A 12,640-nucleotide genomic window follows, 5' to 3' on the forward strand; every position below is an offset into this window, starting at 1 on the left:
AAAAAGTACCGAAATAATTTAAAAAAAATATTTTATTTTAAAAAAAGTTATATTATAAAAGATTATTTATATTCGAATTATATTTGGATTTGGTTAAAATTTATGGTAAATATGATTTAATTTTATTTTGTTAAAAATCTTAACATCGTTTTAATTTTTGAATTATAAAATAAATATATATTTTGACCTAAATTTGAAACTAATTAGTATTAGTGTTAATAAGTAACTTGTTTCCATAAACAAAAATACTAAGTATTGATATGTAATGAATTTTTTTTAAGTAAAGAATCTATTAAATTCACGAAAGCGTTGCTTACCTGATTTTGACATAAATATGAAAGTTTTCGGATATAACAAAACCTATATAGTGCACAATGGATAATAATTTACTTCGATCACAAATCCACGAAAATTGTAAATTAAGTTTGCCTGAAGGTTTAAAAGATTTAATGAGTGACATATCGAGGGAGGTTTGTGTTAAACAATTATGATGATTATTAGATCACTACGGTCTGTATGTAGTGTTTTTATTTATTATTTAATATCAACGAAAATAGAAATAAGGTTCATAGCGGCGTGTTACAACGATATGGATAGTATTCGAAAAGATTTTGATGAAAATATACATTAATATGTTGGAGAGAAGTTGGCTCATATTAATATATGAGCCAACTTCTCAGAGTCGAAGTCTGGTCATGTCAAATGGTTGTACTTATCAACATATATTATTATTGCATATAAGATAATATGAAAGTATTGGCGTTTATTTCAAGTGATGATATTATCCTTAATTGTATTTGGCTTTCATTAAAAATCAGCACCGGAGTAAGGGCTTAAACACGTTAATCTCAATCAAAAATGACAAGTGCTTAATCTATGTGTAAAATTCATATCATACATATTTCGAATGACATTGTGTTACACGTGTACAATCAGGCAACTCACATTCGAGAACCGTGGTTTTAATTATATGACTATTATTATTTGTAGATAGTCATCTTTAACTATCTACAAATAATTGTCATCTTTAAGAGGAACATATTGTGAGGAAGGCCTTGAACATGGATGTGGATGGATATAGAGGTAGAGGACGACCAAGGAAACGATGGATGGGTTGTGTGAAAGACGATATGGTTACAAAGAATGTTACTTGTGAGATGACGTCTGACAGAGAAGTATGGAACCCAAATAAAATTGGGATAAGGGCAGGAGGATGATGAGATAGTCACCTTTAAATTTGTTTAATAGACCGACCCATTAAACATGCTAAAGCTCATGTCTAAAAATCATTAATAAATGGGGCATATTATTCAATACAATATTATATTAAAGATAAAAAAACGGTGGAGTTCGTGTTTATTTGTTTCTACGTAGAGTATAAACCAGTAATACATTAATTTGTACTTTACTTACTCTGTAATAAAAATGTTGGAAAAGCATAACCTCCGAACTTTTCTGTCATATCTTCTCAATGGAATATTTTGTGGACTTACATTTCATTCTACACAGCAACATGACGAAGTGCTTTTATAAGCCTACTTTGTTAAAAAATATTTTGAGTTGATTTTGCTTATACTGAATACACAATTAATTGCATATAAGTAATACAAATTACGTTCCATTCCGATATAGGTTCTAAGAGCCCAGCCACAGAATATTTATCAATTTATAGCAAATTATCTTGAAGCCCTACTCGAAGTTAGAGATGTATTATCGATCGCTTGTAACATTTGTGATGACACCTGTGAATGTGCTTGCGACCCGGAACTGCACAGCGAGTTGAAAGCAATTGGCTTGGATAACGATGATCTTGATAAGGCGGTGGAAATAATTGGGATGCATTTAATGAATGAGTCAGGTGTATACATTAATTATAAATTTGTTATTGGTATTGATCAAATGTTAAATGATGCTTTGAAAGGATAGTAATATATATAGAGTTTTAGTCTCGTCATCTCATCAGGCCCGCTTATTCAGAGTAGAGGATGCAAAAAAGTTAGTGCGCGTTGAGGACGCTTCAAAGTTAAATGAAGTCCCTGAACATCAGTGAGGAGACACAAAATATCTTAATAATTTTGGGGAGGGATGGATAGGCGATGGGCAGTGTACCCGAACAAAGATTGTGCTTAAGATGGGGTTGTATCTGGTCTTAATGATTGTAAACCGTTTATTAATCATTTACTTATACTGAAAGTCTAGTTAAGTGCATACAATAAAAAAAATTAAATATGATTTGACAATTTCTTTGGAATTGAGTGTCATGTGTTTTAAATACGCAACATTATAAGTACGCTACTATATAAGTAACAATGAAATTTGGAAAATCAAATGGCGAGGGTGACTAGTGCAGATCATTCTTACTTCCACTTTTACCTCATCAGGTGGAGTTGAGTCACATGCCTATCCAGAAAGTATAAAAAAAAATTATAAATCAGGAATGTTTTTCAGTAAGCGAATCGAGTCTATTTGCGAAATTGATTAACAAAACTAGCATTGACGATTTAAGTATACCCGCTATTCAAGGAGCAGTCCAGAGAGCATTTAAACGTCAACAATTAAAAAACACTAAAGTTAAGGTAAAATTAATATACTTAACATGACATTATCTCATGGCTAAAATTTTTCTCGTTAATCGCCTACTTCATTTAATAAAATAGATTGCCTTAATTATTCCATGATGTGATCTACGTATATACCAAATATTAGGAGAAAGGATCAAAGTATAATTTTTTATTCGATTACTGTCTTGTTTGATTGCTTATAATTTACGAAATGTTTTTAGTATTCGCAAAATGACCCGAACGACAAAACGACGAATGCTGTTCAACACACCATTCAACTTTATCAACGAAACAAACCCAAGAAAAGCCAAGTATCAAAATCTATTATGTATTTCGGCCTTTCTTTATTTTTAAGCCAGTTTACAAAAAAATATTTATTTGTTTTTTTTTTTCAGCATAAAGAAGTCTTCGCACCAACAGACCTTAAACTATGTAAGTATCTTTTGTATTTTTAAATAGGATTTTTCTACTACTACTTGAAATGTACAAGTGCATTGGTTAACCCTTTCACCGCCAGAGTCGGATTTATCCGACAAAACATTTCGAGCTCATTCCGCCTGAGTCGGATTTATCCGACACAAAACCCTGTCTATTATATATTCAATTTCTAAAGGTATTATGATGTTTTAGCCTAAAATACATATTTTTTCGAAAGTTTATCTATTCAACCTTTTACTTAGTTTTATAATTCACATTTACTATATCAAGAAACAAAATAAAATGCTATTTCATTACGGTAAATTTACTAATATTATTCAGGAGAAAATGCATTGACATCCAACGCCTGTGTCGTATTTATCCGACCGTAGTGATGAGACATAATGTTAAAAATTTATAAGATATGGAATATTTATTAACAAAAATATTGTATTAAAGACCAACTTATTTAATAAAAAAAGCACATTAAGGTATTGTTATTTAATAACGTGTTGTTTTTACTGTGTAAATATATATTTTTCTAAGAAATTAATGATTTAGTTATTTCTGTATGGACAACTATAAATGCAAATTCCCATCCCTAGACTGTGTCCATTTTGCTAATATAGCCAGCGCCTGTGTCGGATAAACACGACAGTTCATGACGTCACAACCGTATGGAACTTTCAATTAGTGTTGCGCGTGTTTTTGTAATAGTTTTATGTTCCTGTTTTAATTACCATGACAACTGCTGAATAATTAATGCTGATTCTTGACGATGATGAATTTGTGTCAGACGAAGATTTTATTATTGATAAACAGTAATTATAATTTTTATTTTATTTTTTTTAGTTTTTGTTTCAACTGATTATAGGGTTAAAGCAGGACATATCCTCCTCGAAATATGGAGTAGCCCGACGGTGAGTAAGGTAACCAGAGCTTCTGGGGGGGTGTTCGGCAATGCGCTTGAGGTGCTTTTAGTTTTTAGTGTTACAAGCTACGTTTGTTACTTACCATCAGGTGAGCCCTACACTTGTTTGTCGACTTAGATGTATAAAAATTATAATAATAATTGTAATGTATCATTTTTTAAATTTTCATTCGAAGTAGTAGTAGAGTATACTGTAGTAGGTAAGTATTTATGTAGTTGTTGGTTAACCAAGCTCGTAAATACAATATCATTATTATAGCGAAATATCGACATCAACATAAAAAAATGTACCCACAACCCTATTTGTTGTAGGTATTATTTTATTGTTAAATGTGCCGGGCGCTGGGGGCACGCCAATCGGTAAAAAGTCTGGCGGTGAAAGGGTTAAGAAAATTAAATGAAACAATCAGTCTTGCTAGAATGTATGTTTATGATTACAATATAATCACATATTGCAACTACTTAATTAAAAAAAAAATTATAACTTATTTATTTTCTATTGCATTCCTCAAACATCTTCTGCTACATCACACGACAAGATAACGAACTTAAATCTCAAACTTCTGGGAATGACAAAACATTTTATCAAGAACAGGGTCTAGAATTAACTTTGAAAAATAATGGTAATGAAGGATTCACTAGCCAAAAATATGTTACATACGATGAAAAGGTGTTAGAAAATGACCAAAATTATGATTTTTATCACCCAAAATGTGCCATTGAAGATTTTAACGAAGATATACAAGAGGAAATTGTCGAAGATGAAAAATCAAGGAAGACATCAATCGTTTCATCCGTTGACGAATCTTTAATAAACGGAGACGACAGTGATGATGAAGTAATGTGAATTGTTACAAATAATTGTCCTCTTTCAAATAAAAAATATTATTTCTTTAATTAAAATTTATTGTGTCTTATCAACTAATCGTAGGGCAGATATAAACAATTTCGCTAAAAAATAGATATTTTTTGGTAAACAATATGCTAAAAATAAACTGTACAGCAAAGCATTATAATTAAAATAAATGTGTGTTTTTTAAATGGTATATCATTAAATACTTTAGCACAATAAAAATATAATCAATCTAAAATCTATATAACATTCAATATATATCAACATAACAGATATAAATGTGAAAATCAACAAGTGTTTCACTTAAAAAAAATAAGCACACATTTATTATACATATTAAATTATACAAATCGAGTATTACAGTGCTTAATTTCACTTTATGACATTTTCATACAAAATTACAACTAATATACTATACAAAGCCTTTTTCGCGACTTCATATGTAATATACCTAATGTTTATGTAAATACTGTGTACAATTATGTATAAACAGTTACTTATATTAAAAACAACACTTTATATTTGCTTATAAAGTCTTAACTTAGAAAAAATAGTAGAAATCACAGCTTATCTCGATAATTACTAACAAAAGTAATTTATATCAGAAAGGAATAAATGAATCGAAAAAGGTAACATTAGCAGCGACATTTTTTTTTTTTGGTAAAATCTTTAAAAAAAGAACTAAATAGACTAGCGGTGTTGCTATGAATAAATAATATTAATTGTTCGTTAATTACATTCTACCAAAATAGTCTAATAATGTCAGTAATAAAAATATCTTATATAATAAAATTTATGTTAATATTATCCATAGTACAATCCCTAAACACACTTAACCTTGAGCGACCAAAAATTTTAGAGATCTCTTTACACATACTTTGGTATTATCCAATATCTAGACCAAACACGCTGTGTCTAGAAATATCTAGCATTATTTTAAAGACAATCATCAAAATCTTGAATATTTTGTCACTAAGCTGTTTTATTAATCTGTGCAAGTTATTAATGTTGCCAGTTAAAACATTTTTATTGGTTTTATTACAAAATATTAATCATGTAAATTCATTTATTTATATTAACTAAAACTACAACTTACAGTGACACAAAAGTCATTAATACTTATAAATTATGACAAAAGCACCACAATGGTTACATTGCTTAGGTATATATTTCAATATAAATTGCATAATTTATGAAGTGGGTTCTTTACAACAGACTTGCAATAAATATTGGTTTATTAAAATTTACGGCTACTAGACGATTATTGTTACGATTATTATGAATTGATTACAACAAATTCAAATGAAGTACATGTCTGAATCTTCTCTGTTTATATTTACCAAAACATATTGTACATTAACAATCAGAGCAAGAAAGGCGACATTTATTATGCATTGTGTGTCAAATGAATTTCTACACTACAACAGATATACTAAAATAATCCATATTATGCTTAAAATATATAACAGCTACACTATCTATGTATTAAAGATTCCAGTAAATATTTGACGTTTGCTAGGGTACTGGTAAATTTAATACCTATTTCTCTTACATTTTACTTCTTTACCTCACAAAAGATCTTCAAATAGTATCCATCCCCCCTCCCATCAGTCTGTTGCCATATTCGCTCAGCAACTGTAAAAAAAAAACCAGTTTTTTATAAAACATACATATCTTAAACTATCCAGACAGACGATGTACTGTCACTTAAGTGGTTTTCCTTAGATTGAAATTTGAGGGTTTTATCTTACGTTTCCGGTCACATCTTTACTTTTACGACGATTGCGCGCATATAGTAGATAAATGACTTGACGTAAACGATAGAGAAATACGGTTCGTCACTGACCTTGTACAAGAAGACGTAGTGATGTCGGTTGGAGAGCGCGTGCGGGCGCTGGTCGCGCAGGCGGCGCACCACGCGCGGCACGTCGGCGCGGCCCGCCGCGAGCGCGCGCGCGCACAGCTCCGCCGCCACCACGCAGCACGAGCGCCCCGCGCCCGACGCGCACACCACCACGCACGGCCGCACGCCTGCACGCACCGACCAATCACGTCACGCGAGACTCACACTCTCACATACTCGAAAAATCACATTGTAATTTGTTATTTCTATCAAGATTGACTTCAAGTACAGTGGTATCATCTGCTTAAATAAACTACAGATATGTTGTTTATAAATTTATTTTTGACACTTAGTAATAAGTTTCAGATATGTAGTGTAATTAACTTCATTGATTAACTTCAATTTATTCAAGTAGCCTCTTTGGCCTCAGGAAATTTTTTGTCTTAGATTGACTATTTATTTTGTACAAAATATAGATTGGTAATGAAGATTATAATTCAGCCCTTACTACGTTATATAAGTAGCCTTCAAGAAAACAACAATATTTCGTATGAGCTTTAATGGTGTGTTTCTGCTAATTAAGTCATAAAATGATATACCTAAAAATACGTTCGTACATTAGAAATACGTGTCGTAGGTATTATAACCTTATTTAAATTAAAAAATAAGCATCTTGGTTATCTTCATCAACCAAAAACTTACTCTCAATCTCCGACGCAGCCTTCATTTTTCCTAAGGTGCCGTTAGTTGGATTCCCCCTTCTCATCATTTCCTCGGCCTTGGCGGGCGAATACACGTTAACTCCGTGGCTCGACCCATTCTCCTCGCTTCGCAACTTTGACAGATTCTGGTAAGATGATCTGCTTTGGTCTTGATAAATTACTTCCACACCTGAATGCAAATAAAGTATAGTAGTATAGTAATAAGGTGATGTGATGATCAAGATAAGAGATTTAAATAAATTGTTTATATACTTCATTTAAAAAATATATATGAAAATGAACAACTCATCGTTAGAAGTAATTATGTTTAATTATTGAAATGTTGTTAATAAAGGGTATGAATTAATCAATTCATGCGTTACCTTCTTCATCATACTCCTTCGCAGTTTGTGAGACTTTCATATAACTCCTCATTTCCGATAAAAAGTCTATCACGGAATCATAGTCGTCAGGGACTCCCTTCGCCGGCCAGAAGTACCACAAGTGAGTAACTTCCCTCCAGGTTCTCGTGGCCAGGTTAATGAGTTGCACGCTAGATATGGCGTACTTGTCTCTTTGTTCTCTCTTTTTGAGAATAATCTGGTAATCACCGAAGGTCCTCTTGTTGTCCGATATTTCAGACGGTGGCAGATATTCATAGCATTTTTCCTAAAAATAATTGCTTAAGTTTAAAATAATTTAATATGTATGATTGCAAACTTCATAGACCAATACACCGATTTCCATTTCTATTTTTAAAGACTAATGTTAAAAAATTTAGTCCAATTTCACACTCAACGTGATATATTTTCAATAGTGCTCTATAAATTTGCTTTTACTTTTCCGTTATGTCTTTACTCATGAGCAGAAAAATGGACACCAAATTTCTAATTTTCAGAAAGGACGAATTTCCAAACAAACTTTAATTCCTTAGCAGATGAAATTGCAAAATTTTTCATTAAATCTCATAGACCATAAGTTCGTCACTATAAGTGGTCTAGATGTGCTTTGTATATCAGTAAATTGTTTAAATTATTTATTAATCAATGTATATTCATGTTTTGGATGTGCAAACATATTATAAAGCCTTTGAAATTTATACTATAAATCATGTTAATAAATACATAGATACCAGAAAAACATTTAACTTTATAAATTCTATAGTAAAACAAAATACAACTTACAACCCCATTTTCCATATACTCGGTGAGCATAACGATGAGGCGCGAATTTTGTTCCCAAATCATCCTCCAGAAATCTGTAACAGTATTTGACAGTGGCGCTTGGCAGGCTATGTAATAGTTTCGAATACTGCCGGGTCCCTGAAAATATACATTTTTGTTTAATAATGATAAACGAATGTTAAAAAATCATATTCTGTCAGAAATCATATCCGATTCCTCAAATTAACTCAAATCCGTACTTTTTTCTGTTCAACAACTCATTTTCTATTAAAATCCACTATCGATCAGGCAATTTGTTAAAAATAAGTTACTCATAAACAATTGCCAATGCTTTCTAATTAAAAGCTTTCTTTTTATCCAAACAAACTTAAATAATATCACACTCACCATAATATAATTAGCGTTTATGTACTCTGTAGTCGGGTCATTTCCAATCCTCTTCAACGGAACTCTGGTCTCTGGAAGGGGTAGCACATTAGAGTATCGGTTCTTGTCTTCACATCCTGGGGGCACTTCATCCGGGCGAACTGTTACTGAAGGGATCTCTGTGAACTCAGCGACTATTGAATCGATATCTAACGCGAAGTTTGCCAGCGCTGCGTACTGCATTGGATGTGAGGTAACCTGGAAACAATATGCGATATTGGAATCATATGAATTCAGCTAGTGTCAATTTTGTATCCCAACCGAATTCGGCCAAAGTGAGGGCAAATTTTATGTAACACTAGACATATTTGTTATTTCAATTTTTTGCACGTTGTGCGCAAGTACACTGCTATAATCAATTTGAATTCCCAGACTCACTGCTGGTACAATCACTTTTTAGTAGCTCAACCCTAGGTTTTGAACTTAACATGTCGGAATCTGCGGCCTTATATGCTAGCACGGTCTGTGTGGGGCTTATATTTAGCTTGAAAACTAGCCGATATTCCCTGAAGCTTTTATCGTAATCGTAAACGGCTGTGATTCAATTACCAAGAGAATTAATGTTATCTGTCTTTTTTACACTGATAATTTTGAAGATTTACTAAAATTATAAAAAAATCTACAAACCTCGTCATCGTAAGCTGGGTTTCCATAGCTCCGCTTGCTGGCTCGGAGTCGATGGTTGCCCTTTCTGTGACCGACACTGACGCTGTCTAGACTGTAAGCGTCCAGGGAGACCGGGGTGCATCGTTGAGCATACACGCCACGGCGTCCGCGACGTCGCACTATCAACTATAACAGAACAAGCCTTATAAAAAAATCTATAAATTAAATATGAAATTTTAATTGATAACAGTCATTTGCTTAATAAAGTCAGGATAATAAAGTATGCAAACGGATACAAAGTAGTGTACAATTTTATTGGGCTTTACGGAAGTTTTCTGGGTCGATAAAACCCACTTCTACTTTCAGTGTTTCTTCTACCAGTCAGTAGTTTGTATCGTTATTTCGGTTTGAATCGAAAAGAAAGTAAAGAAAAGTGAGTCAATAAAAAAATAACAATAGACAGCATTAAATTAAAATATCTAATAAAATGTCTAAGGTAAATGGTAATCGCTCCACATCGTATTTAAAAATCAAAGAGTTAATATGTGAAAAAATATGAAGGGGTCCTTATCTATTATTATACTTATATAATATTTTTATTAATATGTAATCATGCTTGAATATTTTTCTTAAATATCTGCTACCATTCTTCCCACCACATCGTCATGATTTGTTTATTTGTATATTTAATTAAGGTCTACATTTAAATAATTGTTATGAAAAATATCATTTATGAATTTAGCATCACTTATTCACGTGCTCAGAATCTGTATTCGTGCAAAAATTTAAAGTGTGGCTGTGATCACTTAAGCAAGAAAAGTTTCAACCTTTTTTGTTATAATTGACAAAAAACCGCTCTAGGCGAGCAAAACATAAGTATTAACGCTTAAAGTAAAAAAAACACAGTACAGCCGTAACATATAAACTCAGGGTACTTCAAAACATTTTTTATACCCCTGTAAATATTTATAATATCATAATTAAATTTTTAACATATGTATAAAGGGTGGAATTTTATGCCAGTAATATATTTTAACAATAAACTTCACTACCTACGACTTTATTTACATTTAAGCTAACACAATAATAATCTTAATGAATCAAAATTGTATTGTGTTATTACTAAAAGTGGTGAGCATTACAGTTAAGCCGACGTGGTTTTGAGAGCCCCTGCTTGAGTTATTTAACTCATTAAAATATTTGACTGACTAAGAGTGTAGGCGTCGATTAGTACTTTTCTCATGGCACTTCTAGGTAAGATGACGATGATTTTAGGCTGACAGTATTACTTGAGACTTGAATTTATGACCTAATAAATACACTTGTCCATTGTACAACGACATTTGGTATGTCGTCGAAACGATACCTTCTTGTGTAATTGTAATGTATTCAATATTCGGGCATTCTACATTAAGTTCATTTAATAAATCTTTATATTACTCAGATAAAAATACTGTCTCTTATTTATAGTAATGTGTCTCTTATTGATAGTAATGTGTAAAATGTTATTATGTAAGGACATAAGATAATTAGACATATCGGATTATTGCAAAAATCTTACGATTACAAGTGACCGGATTATTACATATAATCATAGGAAGCTTTTCACAATCCGAACAATTAATTTAATCATTACAAAATTAATTGCCATAGTATATATGCGAGTATTGAACTGAAATGTTTCATGTAAAATTAAAAAGTTCATGAACATTATGTATAAAGTGAAACATGATGAATTTGTTGGTTTTTCTCTCATAATAAAATTTCGGGGCCAGTGGAAACACGCACTAAAGGTCCGTCATCAACGAGCGTTGTTTGCAGTTCGAATTGTAATAACATCCTTCGTGATACGGGTTAGCTTAGTAAGGGCCTTTATGAGTAATTGTGATACATATAGAAAGTTTTGTTATTCATATTTATGCGGTGAGGGGCCATTCATTTGTTACGTAAGACGATTTAGAGAGGATAGGGGGGGGGGGGGTTTGTTTCAATCATATCTTGTATTTTCTTACAAGGGGATGGGAAGGAGTTTCGATAATTCATACGTGAGATCAAAAAAGTGCGCAAAGTTAAAATTATTTGAAAAAGCGCGGAAAACCGCGCTTAGCGAGGTTCGCTCGAATGCGAACCTTTATATCTTTGAAATTAGAAATAAACATTTCATATAATTGTTACTTTGAATAAAAAGCATTAAAATAAAAAAAAAATATTCATTTATTCATTTTTTCCTATTCCTACCCCATGTTATAAGAATAAATAACTAGCGAAAATAATCTCACGTAATAAATGAATGATCCCTGATCTCAATATCTCAAAACGATTTAACTATCTTAAAATAACAGTTGTATCCTTTGCTAGCTAGACACTCGTAGGCGTGTTATTACTTTAGCTAAGGTGCGTTGGGGCAAGTTCGGAACCGGGGGAAGTCTGGTTAATTATTATTATCATTAATTCTCATTTTTTTTCTGACATTAGAATTTTGACAGTTTTCTCCATGCAGCCACAGAATATCAGAACAGAGAATTGTTTCCATAGTTTTGAAAATCGAAGATGTTAAGTTGCGGGAGTGATTCTATATATGTTTTCTTAATTACTTTTGGATGGTTATTGAAATATCTAAAAAAATATATTTAAATAGCGACATTAATATTCTAAATATAATATTATAAAAGAGTATCGCTAATTGTAAAGAAAATAAAGGCACACAAAACTTTCCAGCTTCATCGCCAAAGTGAAATCAAAATGCTGCCCTAGAGCGCGCCGAGCGCCCTGCGCAAATACAAACTCACAAATCATACGTACGGCGTTCGAGTTGCGCACGCGCACCTTACCTTGCATAATTTATTTGTAAATTAAATTTGAACTTTTTTTATTTAGTAACTTGACGTTTTAAGCGTAAATTTTCTTAGTTGTATTTTATTGTTTGTAAATATTTTTTACTATGATTCTTTGAAGAAAATAATTTTTCTTATGTTTTACTAGTGAAAGATTCGTCGAGAGACAGGTAAGCGGATATATTTCTTTTTATTAAGTTTTATAACTTAAATTACAATGTTTACACAAAAAATAAATTAGTACACTATACTAATTTATTTTTTACTATACTAGACGATAAATC

At 31.8% G+C, this 12,640-nt stretch overlaps 1 protein-coding gene and 1 long non-coding RNA gene across 3 annotated transcripts in view; one reads left to right on the forward strand and one right to left on the reverse strand.

Annotated features, from left to right (window-relative positions):
- Nucleotides 1-2,471: 2,471 nt before the first annotated feature.
- LOC124534590 lies at nt 2,472-2,994 on the forward strand. Its single transcript, XR_006966747.1, has 3 exons — nt 2,472-2,576; nt 2,783-2,872; nt 2,957-2,994. It is a non-coding gene; the product is annotated as an uncharacterized LOC124534590 (long non-coding RNA).
- Nucleotides 2,995-5,514: 2,520 nt separating this feature from the next.
- Nucleotides 5,515-12,640, reverse strand: part of LOC124534592 (mucin-4) — a 56,451-nt gene continuing 49,325 nt past the window's right edge. For both annotated transcript variants that reach the window (XM_047110512.1, XM_047110513.1), the window contains exons 5-11: nt 9,544-9,708; nt 8,878-9,114; nt 8,491-8,628; nt 7,690-7,975; nt 7,308-7,496; nt 6,609-6,793; nt 5,515-6,397 (exon numbers count right to left, since the gene is read on the reverse strand). In XM_047110512.1, coding sequence (XP_046966468.1) covers nt 6,344-6,397; nt 6,609-6,793; nt 7,308-7,496; nt 7,690-7,975; nt 8,491-8,628; nt 8,878-9,114; nt 9,544-9,708 — 1,254 coding nt within the window. In that variant the 3' untranslated portion in view covers nt 5,515-6,343. The remainder of the gene's footprint in view (nt 6,398-6,608; nt 6,794-7,307; nt 7,497-7,689; nt 7,976-8,490; nt 8,629-8,877; nt 9,115-9,543; nt 9,709-12,640) is intronic.

This window comes from Vanessa cardui, chromosome 13, assembly GCF_905220365.1.
Source record: "Vanessa cardui chromosome 13, ilVanCard2.1, whole genome shotgun sequence".
Lineage (NCBI taxonomy): Eukaryota > Metazoa > Arthropoda > Insecta > Lepidoptera > Nymphalidae > Vanessa > Vanessa cardui.